Source organism: Ammospiza nelsoni, chromosome 5 (assembly GCF_027579445.1).
Source record: "Ammospiza nelsoni isolate bAmmNel1 chromosome 5, bAmmNel1.pri, whole genome shotgun sequence".
Taxonomy (NCBI): domain Eukaryota; kingdom Metazoa; phylum Chordata; class Aves; order Passeriformes; family Passerellidae; genus Ammospiza; species Ammospiza nelsoni.
Window position 1 is genome coordinate 16,088,782 of NC_080637.1, and position 26,014 is coordinate 16,114,795.

The 26,014-nt window shown below is 36.4% G+C and overlaps 1 protein-coding gene across 1 annotated transcript in view; it reads right to left on the reverse strand.

Moving 5' to 3' along the window:
• The window catches only part of CERK (ceramide kinase), a 41,473-nt gene that overhangs the window by 10,113 nt on the left and 5,346 nt on the right, over positions 1-26,014 (reverse strand). Inside the window, exons 2-10 of the mRNA XM_059472513.1 lie at positions 22,175-22,288; positions 20,849-20,971; positions 18,802-18,927; positions 18,225-18,288; positions 13,934-14,079; positions 5,081-5,155; positions 3,430-3,582; positions 2,509-2,614; positions 657-727 (exon numbers count right to left, since the gene is read on the reverse strand). Of these exons, the coding sequence (XP_059328496.1) occupies positions 657-727; positions 2,509-2,614; positions 3,430-3,582; positions 5,081-5,155; positions 13,934-14,079; positions 18,225-18,288; positions 18,802-18,927; positions 20,849-20,971; positions 22,175-22,288 (978 nt within the window). The remainder of the gene's footprint in view (positions 1-656; positions 728-2,508; positions 2,615-3,429; positions 3,583-5,080; positions 5,156-13,933; positions 14,080-18,224; positions 18,289-18,801; positions 18,928-20,848; positions 20,972-22,174; positions 22,289-26,014) is intronic.

Consider the following 26,014-nt stretch of genomic DNA (forward strand, 5'->3'; position numbering starts at 1 on the left):
GGTTTGGGTAGAGAAGACACCTTACATGTTTTTCACATACTTAGAATCGGTGTTGTAGAATCATTTTGTTTGGAAAAGACCTCTAAAATCAGAGTCCAACTGATGTTCCCACATCTGACAATTCCAAGACACCACTTCCATGGTCAGCCTTTGCCAATGCTTGACAGCCCTTTCCATGAAGAGATTTTTCCTAATATCCACACTAAACCTTCCCTGGCATAATTTGAGGTCACAAGAACCCCACAAGCCTACAGCCTCCTTGCAGGCAGTTGTAGAGTGTGATGAGGTCTCCCCTGAGCCTCCTTTTCTCCAGGTTAAACATCCCCAGCTCCCTCAGCTGCTCCTCACAGGACTTGTGCTCCAGACCCTTCACCAGCTCTGTTGTCCTTCTCTGGACATCTTTCAGCACCTCAATGTCATCCTTAAAATGAGGGGCCCAAAAGTGAACACAGGAATCAAGGTGTGGCCTCACTAGTGATGAGTACAGGGGGGCGATGACACTTACAGGTGTTTTGTAGAAACTGGAAGAAAAAAATGGGATTATCAAGTAACTCAATGTTTAAAAAAACAAAATACATGCACACTTGAACTGCTATCTTCTGAAAAGGAATAATTTGTGTAATACTATCACATTTTACTTTCTTTTGATAAATTACCTTCATTCTTCAATCCATGTTCCTTGTTCTGTTCTGCCAGCTGTTTCTCACTTTGCTTGCAAATGTAACATCTGAAAACAAAAATACCATTCAATTCCTGAAAGACCTCCACTATTGTTCATTTCAACTTTTTTTTTTTTTTCCCAGCCATTACAAGATCTTCCCCCACCACAAGATGCACTGACAATCCTCATGTGGCATGAATGATCATAGCCCTGCAGGCAGTGCAGTTATTTAAGTACAGTTCTAAAGACTACTGGATGTCAGAGGTAACAGCAGCAGAGAGCCAGAAGACCACACAGGCTGGAAGGGATCTCTGATGTGATCAAAGCTGGTCTCACAGGAGAGCTCAAAGTTGGTCTTACAGGATCAGGATGCTCAGTGTCTTATTCAGTCAGGTTTTGAGGACCTGTGAGGGTCAAGCCCACAGACCTCTGGGCACCTTGTTCCAACATCTGACTGCTCCAACACTGACACTCCATCTCACAAGTGTCCTTGCTCATCCAAATTGCTTTTCTATCCTGGTTATCAAGTTTCTGAGTATCAGAATGGATTATTCTTGAACTCTGAGGAGGTACCAACTAACTCTCCTATGCCTCTTTATATTCTAGGACAGTCTCCCATGTAATCTTGCCAAGATATGCAAATAAACCAAAGTCCAAGGCTGCAATTCTACTTTTTTTCTCATTTACTTCTCTCAGAAGTTTAAACTCTATAATCTCACAGTCCCCACTGCTAAAACTGACCTCAACCATCACATCCCCACTTTTTATCTTCTGTATCAAGACTGGCAGAGTAGTTGTTCTAGCCAGCCTGTCAAACACCTGCATGATCAACCTCATTACCACACCCCAGGATTCTCCTAAATTTCTTGTGCCCGGCCCTACTGCCTTTCTAGCAGTTATCAGGAAGGATAGCTGATAACTGATAAAGAATGCCTGTGAGGCACCAGGCATTCCTTACTCCATTCCTGAAACCTGGATGGAAACCTGGATGACAGCTCCCTCCCTCTGGAGCCTCCCCTCCCTCTGGTGCATGAAGGCACCTGATGGGTCAGGATAGCTGCTCCAGCTGATACTGGCATCTGATCCCCAGTGTGTCACAGCACTGGCACAGCAGTCTTATTGTTTCTGGACAAAGTTTGTGACTTCTCTGTATCCTGCTATGCTGTTTGGTGCTGTGACAAGTACTTTATGTCTGATAGCTAAATCAGAGCTAAATAAAGAGGAATAATTAATACTAGTGCATAATTTCAAGCAGGTGAAAGCAAAGAGAAAGGAAGGAGCACTGGGAGATTAAGGCAGGTCCCCTGACTAAAGAAACAAGTGAAGCATATCAGAAAGAATTCATACAGCATCATAGTAGTATACAAAGAAACAGGCTAAATAGGCTGATTCCTGAGAGGACTTGTCCTCAGGACAAGCCATGCCAACTGTTATGGCACTAAAACAACCACTAACATTTCTAGATGCAGTTAGGATGTGAACAGTTGAGAATTTCTGAATTATTATTTCCATTTCTAGAAGCTACAACCCATCCAGATTTTTGATTTCTTAGTAGGAACACAGCAGAGTATCCTCAGCATCTTGTAACTGAGTCCTGTGCTATTATATTTTGCTTTACTTAAAACTGAGGAAGGAGGCGAACCAGCTAACAAAATTTTATTAGATTTTTGTTTAATGATCTGATAAAATGAGGAGTTCTTTTTAATGAGTCAATAATTGTTTTTACAAGCTTATCTCTTTCAGAGTAAGTGTTTTGATATTAAAACCAGCAGTTCTGTAACCTCTACTTATGTACAGGCCTTTTTAAATAGTTCACACCAAATATCCAGAGATAAACATTAGCCTACCCTGTTCTGCAGCTCACTTTATCTCGTGGAGATCCATGTGTGTGCTTTGCTGGTTGATAAGCAATTGTTCCTTCATAACAGTGATGAGAAAGAAAAGTCTTGAAGCCTACATAAAAAAAGGCATTATGCAGCATGAAGTCATTATAAATCCACATGGCAAATATCTCTGCATACATTCCTTGATTTTTCATCTCTTTCCTTCTCTAAGGACTGCAAAACAATAGTAGCCCTCCTCAAGCTGAGAAGTTCTTTTCTTATGATGTTTTAGACTGTAAGGAACAAGAAAATACCACAGCAGCGCTCCAATGTTTTAACATTTGTCAGAAGTGCCATTATTTCACTTGACAGCTTTAAAAACCAACTAAAATATTTACTTATATATCACTGCTGAATCTTAAAATTTGCCTGTACTAAAACTTTCCTCATGCATCTTCTTTCCCTAACAAAAGATAAATCAAACAAGGCAAAAGCAGCTTTCCACTAGCATAGGGTTTATCCAAATATTAGGTAACAAGACTAAATCACTCCTCTCTCTCTATAAGGGCAAAATTAACAATTCATTCCATCAACTGAATGTTCAAGACAGAGGAGTACCTATCTCTCTTTAAGTGACTAGAAAGAAAGTCAAAATGATTAAGACATTTTATTACTAAGTTATATAGTTATTACTTTTCAGGCCATTTTCAATAGGTGGCACATATTCAACACAAATTTTTTGAGCCCACTCTCAATGTTAACCCCAAAGTTACAGAGCTTTATATAATGTAATTCAATATATTTGGTACTACAAGGAGTTTAAAATCAGGCTCAGTATGTTTCTGATGTTTACAAGCTTGAAAGAAGGTTGGTTTGGAGAGAATAAACCAATTGCTTCAATATGCTTACATGCTGACAAAATAATGTAGTAATTAAAAAAATTACCTGAGTAGTCATATCTCATTGGACCCATCCACCGCTTCTTCTCACTATCTTTCAATATATCTCCATAAAACCCATAACCCAGCAATGACACAGAGTATTTCAAAAATGTGTTGTTGTGATGTACAGAAGAGACATCCAGAGGCTGACAGTCACCTATGAAGATCAGAAGTACAAGGGTTTGTCATGCCTTATTTCATTTGCAGCTGCAAGCGTGATAGTAACTTTAACACTGCAAAGTCATTAAAAATAAAAAATACATATTGCATTTATGTCAATATATATGTAATAAATGCATATACTTCTTACACATAAAGAAAAGGAAATATAATTTTTAATACTAATTTAATTTCATACTTCAAAAGCTTTAAACACTAAGTGAGAAGAAGGGCTCAGTACGCTAAAAGCAGGTAATGAAGAATTTACAGTCCTTTACCCTGCAGCAGTAGGGGGGGATAGAGTTGAAGAACCATTTAGATTGGAAAAGGCCTTTGGGATCATCAAGTCCAAATGCTAACCCAGCCTCCTCAAGGTCACTACTGAACCATGTCCCTAAGTGCCACATCTTGTCTTCCAAGTACTGGCACCCTGTGTCAATGTTTGACAGCCCCTTTCCCTAAGCAGACTGATGCAGTATCTCCTGTACTTCTCCTGGGTACTACTTTAACCTCTATGGCATACTATCAGAGGATAATTCAAGCTGCAAGGAGCCTTTGGGGGTTTCTCATCAAACCTTCCACTCAGACCAGGTTCAGCTATGAGGTCCCATTAGGTTACTCAGGGCATATCCAGTCAAGTCCTGGAAATCCCCAAGAACAATGAATACACCACTTCTCTGATGTCTTCCTCATGCAAACTTTGGAGTGATGGTGCGAGTTGGGGTGGGTTTTTTTGCTTTGTTTGGTATTTTGGTGTTTGGGGTTTTTCTATTTCACAGGGAGGTTGGACCAGATGATTCACTGTGGTCCCCTCCAACCTGACCCATTCTGTGATGCTGGGACTTAACACAGCTCAAACTATACTATTATATAGTAAAGCCACATCTTTCCAATCCTAGTCCAAAGGCTTTAACTCCACAGATGCTGAACAGAGTAAACCATAGGTTAGTAACAGAAACACATGTGTAAATCTTTGCAATACCAGATCCTAAAACTGCAGCTGTTACTCAGTAATGATATTGGAAGGCATTGTAACTCTAACTTGGCAAGGGAATATTGAATTGCCCAGGACAATTGGACAACTAGCACAAAATAGTACCATTAAAGTGTACATGCATTTCTCAAAGCTTTTATTTTTCTCTAAGATAGATATACATATATGTAGAGATAGTCCAACAACTGATGCTTATTGCTATTTACTTTATTTCAAAAGAATGTTTATTTCAAAAGAATGACAGAATTCATGAAAACTTCAGCACAACTTTTTTGAAATAATGTTCTCTTGAAAACAATGAATTACTGTAGAGAAAGCAATCAGTTTTTAACCTCCTATATTTCAAATCAGAGACTTAAATCCCAGAAAAAAAACTTTGTATTTCAACTCAGCCATTATGTTCAAATTACATTTCACAGACATAAAGAAAGAACTAAATGAAAATGTATTTTGGGCTACTTCCATTGTTTTTGTAACAACACAGCAAACTGTGACCACCCACCTACAATAATATGAAGAGCTGAAGTTACTGGATCAGAAATGCCAACAGTTGAATAGCATATGCAATCTGTTGATCCTGAAAAATAAAAAACTAGGCATCAATTTGTATCCTTGCAAAAGAAGTATTATTTGTGCAGTCCTCCAAAAAAAAGCATTATGTTCCTTTGGTTTGCTCCTTTCCATTTTATGGAACAAAGTAAATACAGGAATACTGTATTATTATTTTTATTATTTAAACTATAACATCCCACCCCTCAATGAATACAAGTTATTGCTCTCCATATAAAGTACAAAAATTTCACAATATAAGCAATAAACATGTAGCAGTTGTGAAGGGAGTTAATTTACATGGAAAATTTCACTATTACATTATAGCTTTTATATCAAATGAAGCAGGCATACATTGATTCTCCTCTGTTTAGGATTTCTTGCTCATTGAGATCTCATGAAAGGAAGGGAAATTGACTGGTCTGCTGTTTTTTGTGGTACTGATCTAAATTTCAGGATGTCATCTTATACCAGAAATTTCTGCTCTGTTCTATTATTTGAAAATTAGTAAAAATACTTGCTTTCAGGAATTAGTTTCTAGATACGGTAACAAAATGGACAGAGGTGTACCTTTACAGACTTGATGCAAAATACCTACAAGAAGAAAGTGGGGAAGCTTTAGGTTTCACCTATATGCTGTTCAGAAATGGACAACTCTCCCTGTTTCCTATAGAAAACAAGAGCCTAACATAGGGATCTGGTTTCTGCTCTGCAGCAGGAACTTGGAACTCAGATCCGGACAGACAGAAGTGTATTTGGTGCAGCACCTAACTCTGAATTTATCTTACAGTTTCTCCCATCCCTTCCACGAAACTGAATTCCTTTAAAGTCAAAGGTAGATGTCTGAAAAGAGAAACTTTGTCCACACACATGTTCTCAGATTTCCTACCACTGCATTAGGTGGAAGAGCAGCTCAAATACAGTGTACTTGATTTCTGAGGCCTTATCAAATTGAAATAGAAACTAAAAATGGAGGAATGAGCAACCATTCTTTAAAAACCACTTTTAAATTCTTTTTCATTTTGGAAATAGCCAGGGCATTAGCAATTAATAATGGGAGCAAAGAAAATCCTTTCCTTTTCAGAAGACTTCCCTTCCCCTGCCTGTGAATGGCAGGACAGAAGCTTTCACCACGTAAATGTTATGCAGAAATCTACCACAGTGAACAAGCAGCAGCTCCAGGAGCCAGTTAAAGAGAATACAACAGAACTGCAGGACAAAAGAATTAGGGTGACTAAACAGACCTCTCACTACAAGGCTGACGTACAAGACAGTGCCAGTGTACCATTACAGGCATATGCCATTGCAGGAGAGGACTCCAATTTCCCTCAATATCACAACAGATGGAGTACTCAGATGATGATCTTGTGTTAATTTAAGGTTCTATAAAAGAAAATATTAAGTGGACTTCTGAAGGTGAAGCTATACTTTACTGCCAAGTTTCATATTGTCTCCTATGCTCATTAACAGAAAATTCTGACTATTTTGAAAAGAAAAACAAACAAACAATCACTGAGAGATCTGGCCTAAACTTCTACTGCTGAATGTACAAGCTTAACACTTAATCCAGAATTTCTCATTTCTTCCACATCTGTGTGCTTTCTGCTCCTACAATTACCTCAATTACATTTGTCTTGACGCAAACAGAGCTTCCAAGTGGTTTTACACACAGATGGGAGGAGAAGAGGGGAATTTGTGCAAACTACTTTTCAACACCAGAGGCCCATCTCCCTGTGATCTTCTATATTCAATTAAAAGCTGATTCATCTGTTTGGCAATTACACAGAACTTATTTACATTTCTATTCATTAACTAGTAAGGAAGGTCTAAAATTAAAACTGAAGTCTGAAATTAATTCTGAGATTCCAAAATGGGAGACATATCAACAGCAAAATACTGTTGGTTTTTTCCTCTTGGAGCTGGTAGTAAGGAGCAACAAAACCAGTGACCTATTTTTTTTTCCTCTTGGAGCTGGTAGTATGGAGCAACAAAACCAGTGACCTATTTACAATGGATGTAACTACTATAGCATTCCATACACATGAAAAGAGAATGTAACTTGCCATAATACCACACCAGGCATGAACCTAACATTAAACAATACTTGTTTAAAGGTCACAAAAATGTTCGTGATGACAAAGGGTTTGAATTCTTTTGAATACCTAACTAAACAAGACTTCTAGATCTTTAGGGGGAATCTTCACTAGATGTGGAAGCTACAACTGCTGCCACACCATTTTGAACAGATGGACACACAAACCCACCAAAATCTGGGTTATTTCATCAGTATAAGCCTGATATGAAAAGCAGGATTAGAATGTAAATATATCTTGAATAATATCCCATGATTAATATCTTGGGATTACCAGAGCACTCAGTTCAGGCAAGAAGCTTCCCATAGAGCATGACTAATGTTAAGTGGTCGGTATTGTACACTCTGACTAAACCAACAGAAAAATTATGTACATACTCTGCCAGATTTTCTTTGGGGATTTTTAAAGGCAACAGCCTGAGTGAAGGAACATAAAAGAGGTTTTTATGGATTGCAGAGAACTACATGGAAATGTGAAGGAAGTAGTTGGACTACTTGCTAACTGGGTCCTAATTCACTTAAAAAAAGACAAACCCATTCAGTATAGAAACTAATTATTGCATTGGTTTATTAGTAGAGAAGAAAATCAGCATGCAAAGCAATGATTAAGTTTCAGCTTAAGACACACACAGCTATATGTGTGCACGTTACACTGCAGACAATATGCCAAAGCTTCTGCCCTGGTCAAGGACATAATGCCAGGAATAGCTGATGGCAGCTTCAGCTTGAGTCAAGGTACTCACGCACAGGCCTCAGGGGAAGGCCTTGGGAAGCAAGACATCTGCATGTGACAAACAGATACTACAGAAGATGAACAGGCTCTGCTAATCCTATTGACCAGATGCTCTCTGCTATAAATTTAGACGCCCATCTCAATGCAGACATCAAATGTAAGCATGAAAATTTGAGTGCCAGTTTCAAACTGAAACTTACCTTAAGGATATTAATTCCTTTACCTAAAATGCCACCAACCACCAGTGCTGCAGATTATTCTGCTTGTCCTCCAACTCCTACTCTAGCACTACAATCATCTTGCATAGGGCCAGTACATTTCAACAATGGTGGCACCACACCACCATACCATAGGCAGATGCTGAATGTCTGAATTCTCCCAGCTAAAGAAAGCTTTCATCCCAGAGACTTTGATGTTAAGAACTCACTGAGAACATGAAATATGTAGAAGGCACAACATTTTGTGTTTGATAAGGTAGGTATAATTACTTTGAATCTTTACCACACATCACTCATTTTCCTTTAAGTTGTTTTTTATTAGGAGGTCTCATACAGCCACATGGTTGTTACACAGGCAAGTTCTCTGGTTTTTTCCTCTGCAAGTATGAAAAATGAAATGGTTTATATAAATACATTTAATGATATAAAAATTCAGGAAATCCTTCCTTTTAGTTAATCAATCACAAGGAAGAACAATCAAGATATTTATAGAAGTATGAATGAGCATGCACTCTGCATAAATTTTGTCAAAGCAATATAAAAGAAAGCAAAGTGAGGGACTGCATTACACAGAATGAACTACAGCCAAATCACTGACTTCCCCTTTGCATGTGAACATTGCTAGATATTTGTGAGTAGACAAGTCATGCAGACAGGTACACTCAGACACCACGTCACAAGTTTAAATTGATAATAGAACTACCAAAGTAGTGAAGCAAAAATCAGATAATTTGCTGGTTGTATGGAAGAGTTCATGCCATTGATTGGTGGACCAACGACAGACAAAGTGCTAGACTTAATAATCTGAATCATGATTAGACTACTAACTTACAACTAAGGTTTCTTAAACCAAAACACGCACATAGTGTGAGGTACATGTATTTATTTTTGTGCTTTTATTGATGGAAAACAAAAATTACAAACAATTGAAGTACGAAAATAAGCAGGTGACAGAAGCAAGTCAGCTAGATGCTGATCCTATGGAAAACCATGAATTTAATAAAGAAATAGAAATACTTTTAGAGCTTATGAGCATTGCTCTATGTGAGATACTCTTGATAGAAACAGATGCTCCCAGGGCACCTAGAGAATCCTCAGACAAATTAGTATAAGAACAATATTTGCAGTGAAAAAAAGGTAGAATTGCAACTTCAGTGGGGGGTCTCATATTTGTGCAGAGTTTTGTGAATCCATAATCCATGCAGTCATCATACAGATGAAATGTCTGCCCTAAGGTAAGCTACCCTAATGACAGTGTAACTGCATGATTTTGGATCAAGCAGCATTTAATATCTTGAAAAACTCTACAAAACTACTTTTCTGAGAAGTACTTCTTAAATGAGAAGGAGCTGGCACATTCAAAATAAGGGGAGAAGCTACTGCTACAGGGAGAGATGAAGGCTCTGGGCTTACACCCATGTGCCTACTCAAAGTTTTGTATGTCTTCCTTTACACATACAGAAACCAAGAAGTCAAGTTTCACCTGCATAACAACAGACTGGCTTAAAGAGAAACAGTCCAGAAAGACTTTGGCGTAGGATTTTTTTGGTAGATAATTACTTCAGCATAGCTGAGTAACACAAGACAACAAAAAATGTTTAATCTAATAATGGCAGATTTTAGAGATGAAATTAACATTATAGGAGTAAGTAATATTGACTTACTTGTCTCCATGACAGGCCCACTATATTAAGTGCAGTATTTAGCCCTAAGACTGTCATTTCAAGAAGTTTACTGGATTTAAAGTACTGAAGGAGAAGCATAAAACATGCACTTCAGATTTCAAAGTGGATATAGTGAGCTTTGAAACTAAATGGCAAAGATCATTAAATATTACAAGCTTTGTAGCTGAGAAGGCTGAGAACAGACCACTTGGAGTAATTAAACAAGAAAGATAGCTTTTATTGCTATGCTTTAACACATTTTAAAGATAATTTTACATTCTAAATGACAGCAGTATGAGTCCAGTCACACTTCACAACTTGACTTGAATCTATTTTTTAAGCTTGTGAATGAATCCTCTATCTTTTTCCTGTATTACGTTCATACAGGAAGCATGTACTGCCTTTGACATTCTTAACTTCTACAGTGACACATCAACATTCTGATTATAATCATACTGCATCCTTCAATCTAAACAGTACAGAGCTGACCACCAGAACCCAATCTGGATACACTAGAAGCCTAAAATCACTATAGCTATTAACTTTGTGTCTATACTTTACTCAGCATTCCCAAGGGCTTAGATTTTCCCCCACAGTGGGTTGCAGACTTGATTATTGCAATGAACGCAGAAACAACAGAGTATAACAACAGAGAGAAGTGGGTTTGTTTTTTCCTATCTGCTAAGATTATGAAAAATATTTAATCTAGTAAGTTCTTTTAAACTAAAAAAAAGAACAGCAGTTGCCAGCTTTGTCCTTCTATTCTGTGCCAAGAACAGCATTATATTCTATGTAATAAGAACAGCAAATTACTTTGGCTTACTCCAGAGGGTGCAATTTTAATACTAAAACATGTGGATGAAACATCAGTGTCCAAGCTGTATCAGGAATCATTCTCTGCACTGAAGTTCTATGGACACATATTATTAGTCTGAATGCAGTGAGAGCACATGGCTGAAAGTGCTTTTAAGGCTAGTAAGAAATACCTAGCTTTTAAGGCCTAGAGGAAAAAAAAACTAAACAGAAGTTTTCAGAGATACACTACAGCTTCTAAGCACTCTTAACAGTAAGTCCACTTACAATGGCAAACAATCAATTTCCACTGACAGATTTGAAGAATGGTTGCAACTAAGAGAAATTCAGAAGTTAAAACTGCCATTTGAGTAGAAGTCTTTTATCCAGGTCAACAAAACCACAAGTTATTTTATAGAAATGTTCCATAATGCATAAGAATAAATTATATTTTTCAACAATAAGATATACTAAAGAAAGAGGCTGTTGGGAAACTGACATAACTGTTCAAGAAAAAAAAAAAAAAAGAGCCAAGCAGGGATTTGCTGCAGAAAGTTAGAATCATGATACACAAATAGTATTCAACATTCAAAAAAAAAAGAGCCTGGACAATGGAATTCTGCTATGAAATAAAGCTTATCACTGAAACCCAGTCATTCAGATGAGTGTTTTAGCATTAAATCTCTTTCATTTGTAATTTCAAACCTCTGTACAATTCAATTGTCAGTCTCTGAGCAAAGGCCATCTGCTGAATTTAGTTTTGTTTGAATACAGAAACTGTTTAATCACAACCACAAACCACAACCTGCCATGTTTCTCTTAGCACAATGATATCAGAAACTAAGTGATAAAAAAGGTGAAAACACTGATCCACTGTCTCCTTACCCCAGGCTCCTGTCATCACTGAGTAAACCATCTCTATGTATCAGAAGACAAACAGAGCTTTAGATCTTCATCTTTAAACTATGGGTAGTCTTTGTTTTCAATATCTATTAATGAGTTCCGAGGATATTTTGAAAAGGTTGGTTATAAAGAAGTAGAACACAATGGATGAAGTTTTATTAGATGCATTATTAGTATTTAATTATTACTTTTGACTAGTATTTCAGGACTATTGGTTTCGTTTTTAAAAAAACAAAAAAGGTCTTCTTAAGAATTTCACTTATTTTTGGAACAGACTTCTTGCACTAGTGATAGAGCTAGAGAATCTTTTGGGGTCAATACATGGTCAGAACTCCACTGTATCAAACAAAGATGAATACAGAACAGCTTCACCATGGGCTGGAAAAATACAAACCAGAAAAAAAACCCCAAACCTTGCTGCCTTGAGGGAGGGTTATGCTGTCTCATATTCAATTTACAGTCACTATAATGACTAGATGTGTCAAGATTTGTTCAGTGACTTGACAACCCTTTTCAATAAATAAGCACTTTCCCATATACACAGAAATGGATCATTTTAAATATCATATATAAATACCATACAATAAACAAACAGATCAAGATATATATTATCCTCTCTATTTCCAAACACTTAATTAATAGAACTTTAAGGTCAGCTTCCTTACACGTCATTATAAAAACTTCTGAGGGATTTGAATAATAACTTGGAGAAAATATTTGAACTATAGCATTGATTACAAGGCCTCATGTCAGTTCTAGGAATAGAACATAAAGTACACATTCAAATAGCAAAAGGATACAGTGGACAAAACAAAACATTAAAAAATGTGAGAGAAGTGACTTGATACATGCTAACAAAATTAAAATGTCAATGAAGTTCATACTTTTTGGGTGCAAAAGTAACGCACCCAATGAAAAAATGCTTTAAGATAATGTTGGAAAAGCAAGATTAATCTTTCCTGAGGACAAAGAAATAGCTCTTAATATTGAGGTTCTGGTTTTTCAATTGTATCTTCTTATGGTCACATATCTCCAGTAGGCAAAATCTCCTAAAACCAGTCATGTAAGCAAAATATCTTTAGTTCAAGAAATTTGCTCAAGTAAGAAAAAAGATGAGAAGAACACCACTTTGAATTCTTTTCTTGTGAAGTTCTGACTTTATACATACTGACTTTAATACAAAGCTGTAACAAATAAAATCAGAATATACTTAAATATAATAGGAGGGTGAAAAACCATAAGGGGATATTCACATTGTAACTTTTAGATACCAAACATTTATTATACTGCAGGCAGAAAAGGTTAAGCTTCTTGCAAGTAACAATTCAGAACGTTTGGGTCTGGATACATTTTTCTCAAAGATGAAAGGAACATAAAATTAGTCACCCATAGCTTGAGAGTACAAATGTTGTACTTCACTTGGTATAGTTTTACAACCTGAACTAAATTTTCTCAGAAGCCTTTATTTTAATTCTAACCAGAAGCTTACAATGTTTATTTCACACCCAGCTTTTTAATTCAAAGCTCAAGCATCAGACAAGAAAAGTGAACAGCATAGTAAAGATACTGGACTGTCCCCTGTTAAAGAGTTAAAACAATTAATTCAGTCCTGTAAGAGAAAGCAAATATGTTAATCTGCTGTTGAAAGAATCTTTGAGGACCAAAGGGAAAGGATGAGGTAACAGCTGGGGCACCAGATTGAAAACAGTAAGACTGATCCAAAGAATGCCTTTATGGTAAATAATAATAACAGTAATCATATCAAGAAAGACCTCAGTTTGAAGAATGAATTCTCTCAAATGACAGCAGTCAAGACTGTCTGAAAAAGTGGCTAAAACTGACAACTATGAATGTGTAGCACCTCTAACAAGGAGCAGAAACTGCAACTTGGTCTGGAAAATGAGAACTGTTCCTCATTTGTAGATGCCCTGTACTTGTTGTGAGAACAAATGGAAGAAAAGAGAGTCCAGGAATCTTAGCATTTGTTTGGAGTTTGCCAGACCAGCAGAAAGTTCTCATTATAATTCTAACTAAATTAGTGGATTTGGAACTGGAAAAATATTTATCAGGTAAATTTCTGTTTAGTAAATTCTACTCCTTAATGTGTTTAGAAGGGTATTACTGTCAACATCTTATCTCATATTAACACACAGTAAGACACTAAAAAAGATAGTTACTAAATTCTGAAGTTACATTAAGATTTGATTTCCTTTACAAAATATTCTTCCTAAAAAAATTGCATGTGATCAAAAATGTTATATGGATACAAACAGCTTTAGTTAATGTCTTGATAGAATATCATTGCTCAGATCTTACACTTAGGCCTAAATTCATCAAGCTATGAATAAGGAAAAAAATTAAAGAATGAATGAATAAATTAAACTGAAAGTTAGCCCTTTCTTACCAGCAGGAATTATGCCAATCCTTATATTGCACTGGACTAACGATGCTTTGGGATTATTTTGGTCTATGCCAGAGTCCTTCTGCATTCTTCCAATGAGACCATGCATCACTTCACTGAACATGCCGTCCCCACCAACACAAACAACACTGCCAGGAAACACAAATTAGAATGCACACTAACAGTCAATAAACAACACGGCAAGTGTTCTACTTAGGGCATGCACTGGGCACACCAAAAATAGTTGTTCTATTATCTTCCTTCATTTGTACAGGATATAGTAGCCCACAGTCAACTAGGCAATTAAGAAAAAGCAAGAAAAAAAATTCAAGCTACAAAACTGCAAATGCACCTAGATATATCTGTAACATTAGGAAAAAATGTTGAAATGCAACCTGCAAAAATCTTTATCCTCTACCACTGTGTGCAGACAAACAAATATTAGTGGAAATTCACTATACAAGTAAAACACTGAACAGGACTGTACATACAGCTTTTGAAGTACACAGAATGGAAATAGGGTACCTTTACTAAAAAGGGAAAAGTTAATGTTTGCCACCTCAGGCAGAAGTGTAGTTTACACTATTTAATAGGAATATACATTAGATGAAAGCGAAAATCTAGAAAAGTGAATGCCTGCATCTTCTTTTGAATATGCTCAGATCCCATCAAATTGACAGAAGTCATTTATATCTACATAACCATTCATAAGGAGACAGAGTTCTAAATGTTACCAGAGGCAAAACTTTGTTTCACAAGTTTAATTCAGGTCAGAGCTGGTACAGCAGCTGCACGGATCCTGAATATGTTAAAGCTCAGCAGAGAGCCCACAGCCAAGCAAAAACTAGGAAGTAAAAAGACTCTTTTACAGCAGTATACATTTTATGAACAACAATCAAATGCATCCAGCAAGCATAAACATTCTTTAACTAAACAAACTAATTCAAATACACTTTAAAGGAACACATGAGAAATCCAGAGTTACATATGTAGTTCCTAGCACACAAGTCTAGGAATGTGTACTGTTATCTATATAGCAATCATTTCCAACTCATAAAATAACACTCTTTCACATCATCAGCAACAGATATTGCAGAATGAGCAAGACAAATTAATCTAATTTTTAAGTATAGTTGACTTCAATGCTAGTTATTATTGCACTTTCAGCAGATGGAAAGCTGTCATTTTTTTCCATTAAACAATAGAAACAAAACCAGTAATTTTTTTTCCATTAACAGTGAGTACGGTCTTAAAAACGTGAACTCTCCAACTCTAAGTTAAGACCTAGGAGACTGAGAGAAAAGGAATAAAAGGATATCTGTTTTCAATTTTTCTAATTTTTTTCTCTTTGAATAGTTTAACTATACTATTCCTGAATTTTAGCCTTATCTTGCTCCGCAGACTCAAAAAAATGGGCTAAAGAAACAAAAATTTCCATGTCAGTTCAAGGTCAGTGTTGTCTCAGTAGTAGTTAGCTCAAAGCTCCATCCAGCCTGGCCTTTAACACTTCCAGGGATGGGGAATCCATGACTTCTCTGGGCAGTCTGTTCCAGTGCCTCTCCACTCTCACAGCAAGGAGTTTCTTACTTAAACCTAATCTAAACCTTCCCTCATTTAGTTTAAAACTTCCCTCTTGTCCTGTTGTTATATGCCCTTGTAAAATGTCCCTCTCCAGCCCCCTTCACCTTGAGGTACTGAAATGTGCTCTAAAGTCTCCCTGGAGCATTCCCTTCTTCAGGCTCAACAAGCTCAGCTCTCCCAGCCTGTCTTCATAGGAGAGGTGCTCCAGCCCTTTGGTCATCTATAACAAACACTATATCCAGACTCAGAGGGGACAGTTATATCAATGTCTGTATCTATCAAAGGTAAATTTGATAAAAACTTCACATATGCAGTAACAGCACAACCAAATTCACAGGAAATATCAGAAGACCAATGTACAAGTCAGACATATACTGCACATGTGAAGGCCCCTGGTGAAGAATGTCTGAAAGAAGCATCTTAGAGTGATTGTTTCTTGTTGGCTTTATTTTACTAGAGGGAGAGCATTTCACTTTTTAGATAGATGACAACAGCAAACCACATCTGCTAGAGGACTTCAGAAGGTAACCCACAAGTAAATTGAGTTTTTAAGAACTACAGTCCCTTCTTATCTCAGCCATTCTATGAACTAACTCAAAAAGCAGGGAAAAAACCCCAACCAGAAACAATTTTACAAAGGCCTGTGGAACAAATATATGTATAAGAAAGCACAGGGCTATGTGTCACAGCTTCCAAACATGGCTATTACCTGCATGATATTACAACATGTTCTAATTGTTCTGTACAGTGATGCACAAAACCCTGCTATGTTGTAACCAAATGAGTACTTTAAGTAACTGCTTATAGAAAAGCTGTTCTGTCATTGAGCTATTAGGTGACTACATTCACTGTAAGAAATTCCTATAAGGCAAAATATGAATACCTTATTCCTATAAAGTAAAATAGGAAGAAAAAACAGGAAACACACATAAGATATTTAAATCAGCTGTCTAAAGTGAAACATTTGAAAAGAAGCAAAGCAATTATCATTAAGATTCCTGTATCTACTTGCAGAATTCCATGTATGGCTTTGCCAAATAGGGAATCTGGAGATGAAATGAAGAAATTCATCACCACATGAAGGAAAAGCCACACATCAGAACCAGTCTACAGGACAGCTGAACATCAGTTAGATGCAGGAATCCAAAGAACCTTTTACTCTGTGTGAGGAAAGTCAAACCTGAAGAAACACATATTTATGTGGTTCAACCATTTTTTAAATTTTCAAGATAACCACTTAATCAGCTATTTAAAAAGTAGTTTTAATTCAGGAAGTCCTTCCTAAAATCACTGTTGACCAAGAAAAAGAATTGTATAAGATGGACAAAAGTTAGGCTTGGAAAGACAGGCTGCAGATCCCAAGCAAACTGCCACTCAGGCCTAACCCAGGAATAGAAGAATCCTAAGAGTCTAAAAAGATGCAGTGTTCTGGCCTATTGAGCATCTTGGAATGTTAGAGAGACAAAAAAAAAAAAAAAAAAAAAAAAAGAAAACACCCAAAAAACCCCCAAAACAAACAAACAAAAAACCCAAAGGAAAAAAAATTCTACAACATGAGACTGAATCTGCCAAAACCACTTCAGACACTACCACAACTGGTCACTGCCACTTCCTGTAAAAAACAATTTGCTAGGAGTGGACATGGGCTCATTTGCCTCCCTTTCTGCTCTGTATTGAAATTTCACCAACCATAAGTACAGTTATTTCAAATCACAGATCAAATGAAAAGGAAGAATAACAACTAACTAGGTTTATCTAGGATCAATGCTTCCCTTCCTTGAACTTCTGAAAAACTAAGAAAAATCAGAGTTATAGACAAAACTGTTTATTTGAAGGCAAGTCATTTTAAAGCAGGTGAAGTCTGGGAACTCAGCCTATGAATGTCATTTCATACTAACACTCTTTCCTAACAGACACAATGTATATAGCAAAGTACCACAGCAAAAGTACTCTGAAAAGACTCAATGTGTTTTCTTTTTGCAACTTACCAGTTTAAATGTACCTGTCAACAGGCACAAAAAAGAATTCTAACATACTGTAGTTATGAGAGCTTATCTGCATACATTTTCATGTTTTTTCAGACATGTAACTTTCATGTCATGGATTGGAAACCGAAATTACCATGGCATTTTCATTAAAATATTCTGCTTCTACAGCAGACTCAATAATGGAATGTAAGATCACCATTCAGTCAGATCTTCTTTTAAAGCAATAACTTTGAAACAGAAGAAATGCAAATAAATGTATCCACACTGTAGGCACTATTGAACAGTCATATACAGCAAGAGGAACCACCTGAAACATTTCTGAACAGTCCATGTTTTTACACACAGGCTGAATGCTACTGGTGCAGTGTTCTGAACTCATGTATGTCAAGACCACTAAACATTTCTGGGTAGCTCTTGAGCTATAACAGAATGCTCAACTGAGCAGAATTAATCTAACATTCATCTTTTGAACACAAATCTCATGCAAACATTGTTACACTATGCTTGAATATATTGTGTTGAACAAGTTTACTGAAACAGTTTACTTTTCTTTTTATACTCCTAAATGTGGATCTCCTACAAAAAGGAACATGCCCCAGGACTTTCAGCTGTTGCAATAAATGTATTAGTAATGAAGGCTACCCTTTTAAATTAGAGACAGGAACAGACCAATTACATAATTATTGGCTCAAAAATAATAAAAAAAGGCAAGCAAATGTACTTACCCATCATATTTATAAATATTAACTTCAAATAAGTTGTCCTTAGCATGGTTAGCATGTTCAGTTACTGTGAAGAAATAAACACATGAAAATTTATTATTAAAAACTACTATAAAGGTATATATAATATAGAATTATAAAAATAAATTCATTAATAACCATGATTGTATTACCAATGTGACTATAAAACAGCCTGTCCATAAGATGTGTCTCAAAAGATTTTTGCCAGGGAAAAAATTAAGGAGACATACATAGTGCATATGGAAAAAATATTTCAGTGAAAACTGTGCAAATGATCTATTAGTTTTAACAGTGAAACTGAAAAAGAGAAGAAAGGCAGAATCTTTTATTTAGAGCTCAAATAGCTCAAGACCACAAGAAGTTTTATTTTAGTAATCAGGAAGCTGATAGAAGGTTGTTTTCTAAGTAAAGCATAGGTAGCCAGATAAATGGCATTCTCTACCATTTTCTTTCATTTCCTTAGTGAGAAAAGGAAACTAACAGAAAGAACTTCAGCTACTCAGGATTGTTTTAGAGTTCATGCTGTGCTTATTAAGAAATTAAAGTACTCATTACTCACCAACAACATCAGTGGATATAGAAGCAAGACTGAAGAGTGGAGCAACTTTCTGTTCATAAATCCTCTTGCCTTGTCTTTTTCCTCCAAAGGGATTAATATACACAAGCAGCTGCTTTGGTCTAGACTCTGCAGTAAGGAAAACCATAGTGCACTGCTTTTGTACACAAACCGAAAAAATCCATCAAGCCATACAAACCCAACCTATTAACAGAGCAAACACAGCCTAATAGACCTGTAACTCTTTAACAAAGAGCTATAAAAACCTGCTTCATCTGCTCTCTTTATTATACTGGCATCAACAGTATTGAACAAATTGTTAGTAAGACAGCAGATGAAATTCAGAATCATTTCTACTTCCTATCTCACATTGTTACTTGCCATTCTTGCAGTACTTTCCCACTACACAAGTTACTTTAATTACATGAGTATTATGGGCACAGAAGACAAAAAGGGCAGCAACAACAAAGCCACTTGTAAGTGAAGCATACATAAAAATACTTTTACATAAATTTATTTAATTTTTTTTTTTTAATAACATGGTTAAAATCCATTTCCTTTCTGTGATCAAGTCACACTAAGAATGCCTCACAAAACTACATGCTGCACAGTAAGTGCTTGTCCTACAGTGTCAGTTGCCCTAAAGTGTTACCCCTTCCCCCCTCCAAAAGCACCTTTGATATTACTATCTCAAACTTGTCCAAACAGTTATGGATTTACACTATAACAATTAAAACAACTATTATACCTCTGTATTAACAGAGATACAAAACAGTAATGCTTGGTGCACCTGAGAGACCTCCTTTTTCATAGAGCAGACAAAAACATTAACATATTTCCTCAAATGGCATTCAAGATTATTAGTTTAAAAGGAAAAAATATCAGATTATTACATCAGCATACTTTTACAACAAATCCACCCAAGATAGATAGACTGAGTGGTTTAAATCTGCTGTACACTCAAAGCACTCTTCTGCCCATCTGAGAAAATACTCCCTTTCCTGAAAGAATTTGTTACCAATAAAATGAACAACTGCATTCAAATGAATTGACTGCTCAGGCCACATTTCTCACAGGTGTACTGAATAGGTGCACAAACGCCATTTTTTGAAAAAAACAGATGTACTTTGTGTAATGTATACAAAACAAAAACTTTAAGAATGCTTCCATTGCCCGTTCAGAACAGTTTTTCTAAAATACTCCTTTTTATTCTGTAAGCTTTAAGTATTTGCTCAAGTCTCAGTGTAGGTGTACTTGTATCCAACCCATTCTCCAGCTCTGTATCTCAGATGGGCCTCAGACCTACCCTGTAGGGAGCTCATCCCTAATCCCAGCTCCAGCTGTTCCACTCCAGCCTCCCTGCATGGATGCAATTGCTATATCTCACCTGTAAATTGGACCTGTATCCATCCCTATCTCTGCTCAGATACAGTGGGACCCTGGTCAGCAAGGCACTGCCTCTGCTATGATCACCCTTGACCTCCTTTCTGTCAGTTACTCTGCTCCTGCTGCTTCCTGACATCTTTCAAGGTTAATGCCTTCAAAATTACTTTTAACCTCCCATGAAGTAGATGTCCAAGAGTCTCAGAAATTACTAATGGTAACTCTTATTACATAGAACACATTTTCTTGATGACAGAGTCTAGAAAGGTGAAACACACCCATAAATCTTCCAATTGCTACAGTCCTTGACCTCAAATCTCTAGAGTACCTTAAATCCCTGAGCTCACATCTGCCCATTACTTCTTCCAAAGCTACAATAATTTCAATGATTTCAAGCTTCCAATGTGACTTTATTTTGTGAAAATAATTTATATCTGGGCAAAATTGTATGACACAAACAGTCTTGACTGATTAAAGCACTCAGTAAAACTTAGTGAACACATAAGATAAAGTAGTGATAAGGAAACACTTCAACTCTTGGCTTTCTCAATTTTTGCGCATAAGCTGCTCTTAAGAGTTAAAAAAAGCAGATATTTCAAAATAACATTGATTGATGTACAAGCCTCCAAAATGATGGTGCAAATGTTCATAGTTTATTCCAACTTACTCTGCATTTCAAGTAGTTCCTTCAGTGCCTGTGTCCACTGATTACATAAGTGCTCATCAACACACCAGAACGTCGCAGCACTGCACCGCCAGCGGTGATTTCGGGCTTTCTTCACAAAATGCACTATTTAAATTCAAAAAAACAGCAAACAAACAAAAAAACCCCAACATAATGAGATGGTTCTGTGAAACGAAAACTGCATTTCAGAAAGATCTCCAAAATACTGACCTGTAATTAACCTCCACTACACACTTCTACAAATGACAGAAGCATTCAGAGTATGACCAACATATTTGTAGAGTCCAAATGATAACATAAATGAAAACACTTGCTAACAAGCAGACACCCAAACAAAGACTTCTTTTTAAAGAAGCCACATCTCATCAACTTATTATAGACATACTTGTTCAGAAGTTCACTGAGCTTACATATTATCTGTATTAAAGTCTGCAATATCTACATAAAAAGCCACAAGCTTAAGAAGATAAGCCATGCAGACATCAACTCTCATGTAACCAACAGGGTGAATTTATTCTATAAAGCTGAAATTTGAGAAAAAAATATTTTGTTTTCTTATGGATTAAGACCTTATACTTACACTTCATATACAGTATCTCAAATCACTCTTACTAGATAACTAAAGGTGAGGAAAGTACAGCATAAAATTCTGGCATGACATCTTTTTAGCATTGAAGTCATCACTCTTTTGCTAAATCAGACACATATTCCTGGCACTTTGTTTTAAGAATGCAGTCAATAATACAAAGTAACTTTCATGCACACATCCTGATGGTTAGGGGTAATTTAAAAACATTTAGGACTCATTCTTTCACCCTCTCTCAATTTTCTGGTCAAGAAGTAGAAAGCAGGTGTCCTGAAGCAGTCATTCAGCAGCAAAAAGACTCCAGGGTGAACATTCAGACATTAGTTTTAAATTCACTAAAAAATAGCTAAACACAGCATGTGATCTTAAAGGAAGAGTTTTATTTTCCAAATAAGGATCTTTAAATATAAACCAACAGATTTTTGGTGGGGTTTCTTTTGTTTGTTTTTTGTGGGACTTTTGCTTTGGTTTATTTCAGTTTGGGATTTTCCTGGGGATTTTTGTAAATTTTTTTTTTTTTTTGGGGGGGGTCTTTTATGGTGGTTTTTTTGGGTGTTGTTTTTGTTTTCTTTGGGGTTTTTTTGTTTTTTGGATATGGAGTTTTTTTCAACACTCCATTTCTGTTAAAAAACCTCCAAAACTTTGACAATTCCTTTTGAGTCTGCCTTAAACTATCTTCACAGAATGGCAAGCACAAGCATCCAGAGACTTATCTGCCTTACCTGTGAAAGCATGTAGCTTTGCCATTTTTTGCCATCTGCCAATGTTACGTCGTTTCTTGTTAAACTCAGCTTCCTCTACAGCAATGATCTCAGAGATGGGTACAACACAGTTTTCTGTATGAACACAAGATCTTACATGTTAGAATCTTCAAACATCACTTGAATGATTATTTCTATACCTAATATGATACAGACATATGATTAGAGCACTTGTTCAATAAGCACAACCAAGAGCATAACTAGAAATTTTCTGAATTGTCTTTAGTCAAAGCACATAATCCATTACCACCTACCAACTACCCAAAACAGTATTTTAAATGCCTACGACTTCTCAGAAAATAAGGTATTTCATGTATAAAAATATTTTTGCATGAAGCCAAAATCCAGCAACATTGATTTCAGAGTAATTAAACTGCCCCTTCTGTGAGGTCTAGTCCAGATACTTGACAGTGAACAGCACAAGCTATTTCAAAGAATGTGCAACTAAATCCAGAGCACAGACTACAAAGGCTATTTGTTATTGTCAAGTAAGTATCTGGCTTATGAAAGAAGGGCATTCATATGAATTCTTAAGATTTTAAATCCCACTAAGCTTTTAAAGTTTAGTATCTCTTAAGAAGAGAATTCCAGATGTTATGTTTATGTGCTGTGAAATATTTTCCTCGCATCAATTTCAAACCTACTGTTTTTCAGAATTAAAGGCCTCTTGTTCTCAGACTATGAAATAATTTCCTCCAACCTCATTCTCTTTTCTCCTATAGTTCCTAAACATCATCTCAGACTTCTTAACTCCTCTCAAATTGAACACTTTTGTCTCATTTTCATTACTGATTTCAACACAGTTCTGTTGTTACTTCATCTCAAAAAAGTGAAACTTATAACGTATGCTTTGTATTTATGTACAAGCAAGTACCCTCTGTATGCATACACCTGTATAAAAGATTTATATTATTATAATAATATAGTCTTATGTAAATAATCTCTTATATAATAAGAATTATAATATACTTGCTTCTCTCACGTACAAAGGGAGTGATATCAAGATATTTGACACATAAAATACAGACAATGATACCATTGTTACCAGGGTTTATTCTACATTTCATTTTCCTCACTGTCCTGCAGCAGTACAGTGGAAGTGGTGAGGAATGTGAAATGAGTGAAAAGTTTCCCTGACCTCTTCACAGTCATGACTGCAATTCATTTGCCACTAATTCACTTTGATTATTTTTTCCCATCCTATTTAATTGGTTTAGTCAAAAGAGTCTTTACATATCATCACATGTACTGACAATTTGTGACTACCCACTTAAGGGGTTTTGGTATTTGACATGATTTATACCCATTTTGTCATTTTATCTTCCCTGAATTTTTTAGCATGATTCAAAAGAAATGTAGCCTTCAAACTTTACTCTGAGGTCATTTAGGAATCTGGCTGTATTTCACAGCTTATAATAATTATATTTACTGTACTCAAGGCACAACAGGGAAGTGCAGCAGTCACATAATGTTGTTATAAAGATCCAAGAGCTGAGATAAACTCTGAGATGTATGATTCTGTATGTACTTACTGTATATACACAGTATATACAGTAAGTACATACTAAGACTATATCTAGTACTGGACAGTAATAGTTATTTTGTCTTCCTAACAGATACAAGATCTGCTAATATGATTAACCTACACATTTATCCAAAGAAAAGAAATACAGAACAGAGATGGAACAATAAAGGAAAGGAAGTACATTCTTTAATCTTCCTTTTCCAAAACTGCTTCTACTTATTTTTCTACTGGCTCTGCCACTGATCCATATGTCAAAATATGAAAAAAAGCTTGTTGCATCTATGAAGATTGCATTCAAATGGTAATTTGTTTTGTTACTCCTCAAAGATATGCTATAAAACTTAGAAACTATATATAGATCACAATTTAAATGACAGTGCTCTAAATAACATTTTTGGAAATAGCTGTACATAGTGCATACTTATTAGTATGTATGCTGGGAGCAGCAAGTGAAGTAATTATCTTATTAGGCATTTTTATATAATAAAGCTGTCCAACTGAACAGATAGCTAATCGATTTTAAAGTACTTCCAAATCTGTATCACTGAAAGCATTTCTTTGGAGTGTATACCTCAGCACACATTACACAGCTTGTATTAACCTTGAAACTACTTATAAGCTCTCCTAATTTGGTGTTCCCCCTCTGATAGTTGCATGACTGTATTTATTTTCCAGCAAATCTCTTCAGAGACATGGCAAAAAAAAGCAAAAAGTAAATATTCTTAATTTATATGTATTTTTTTAATCTTATGGCACCGGAGTTACAAATCTGAAAAACAGAAGGGGAAAAACCAAAGGAACAAAAGTGAAGAACAGATCCCACTCTCCATCTGTAAACCTTTGGCTTCGGTGAAAGTCTGAGGAGTTTCTGTTCTGGGTATACCAGCTCTGTCGATTATACCCCTCAGTACTACACAGCACCATAAAAGCACCAAACAACTCCACTGTCCTGACAGCACGCTCCAATCTTGAGCAGTCAGAAATCACACACTACTGAACCCAGTAATTGCAGATGGTCAGAAAGATGCAGAGCTGTCTCAAATAACATGTGTATTCAGAACATTCCCTACTGCTTGTAACAACAAATTCTAACGTGCGTGAATAGAACTCAAGAATTTCCATCAGTCCAAATATCTCTATCACTGTTTGGCTTAGTGCTACACAGAATATTGTTTCATCACATTGCAAACCAACTACTTAGTCCCACCCCCCACCCCCTTTTCCCTGAAAGGAGGAAGCTTTCAATGTGAAGCAGAGACCTTCAGTACGAGCACAACAGTCCAGTTCCCAGGAACACAATGCCCTCATCTGTCATTTAGTCACCAAAACCTGCCCCACAAAATATAGTACTAACCCAGCCTCTCTTGAAGCTTCACATATTACACAGCTTCACTAATTATAGTCCTTTCCCACAGCTACTTTTGGAGCATTTACCCTATTATCAAGTAGAATGAGACGTTTATTTCACTGACATAGCGTAAAGGTGTTCACTCAAAGGTCTTCACCTTGATGTGTTTCTCCCAAAACATGGAAAATCTTATTGCCACATTAACAAAACACACACACAAAAAGTTACTTCAGTACTACAAGATCAACATTAATGAAAAAAGGTTGAAATATGGGCTCAGACAATATCAAATGAAGAACTTTACTTGGCTCAGTCCAATCTATTCAACCAAGCAGCACAGAACAGCTTCTAGACAAAATTTTCACCATTGTCAATGGTTAGCATATTAGAGACAGAGAGCTGACCATCCACAGAAGGTGGACAAAAGGGTATGGCAAAAAAAGGAGTAAAAAGTTAAAAAGCCAAACAAAATACACAGTAAACAGGTGACAGTCTTCTCAGCACTCTGGCTGGGCCAGTCATTACTCATTCTGGGTCACAGTGCTCTTAATCTTAACATTCTTCCTAAAAGCAAACTGATAAATCAGCGGAACGCTGGATTAGACGCACACTACTTTTCCCACATTAAGCAAGTGGGAGAGGGGGAAAAAAACACCTCACAGAAACAAAACCAAGGTAAGCACATTAACAGTGGGCTTTCTCTGTGTAAAATGCAGCCAGCAGTTGGGAAGTGTGTTTTTCTGCGTTAAGAAAAGATTTTTGGTGTGTCATGGCTGTCTGCCACTCCCACAGAACACTTCCTGAGTCTATGAGCACTCACAACTCCAGTCAAGACTTGTTCATTCATCATTGCCAGCTACATATCCTACAGACCAAACTTCCCCCTCACAAATGTGTCAGCTCAAGGCAACCTAGATCCACGCACAAG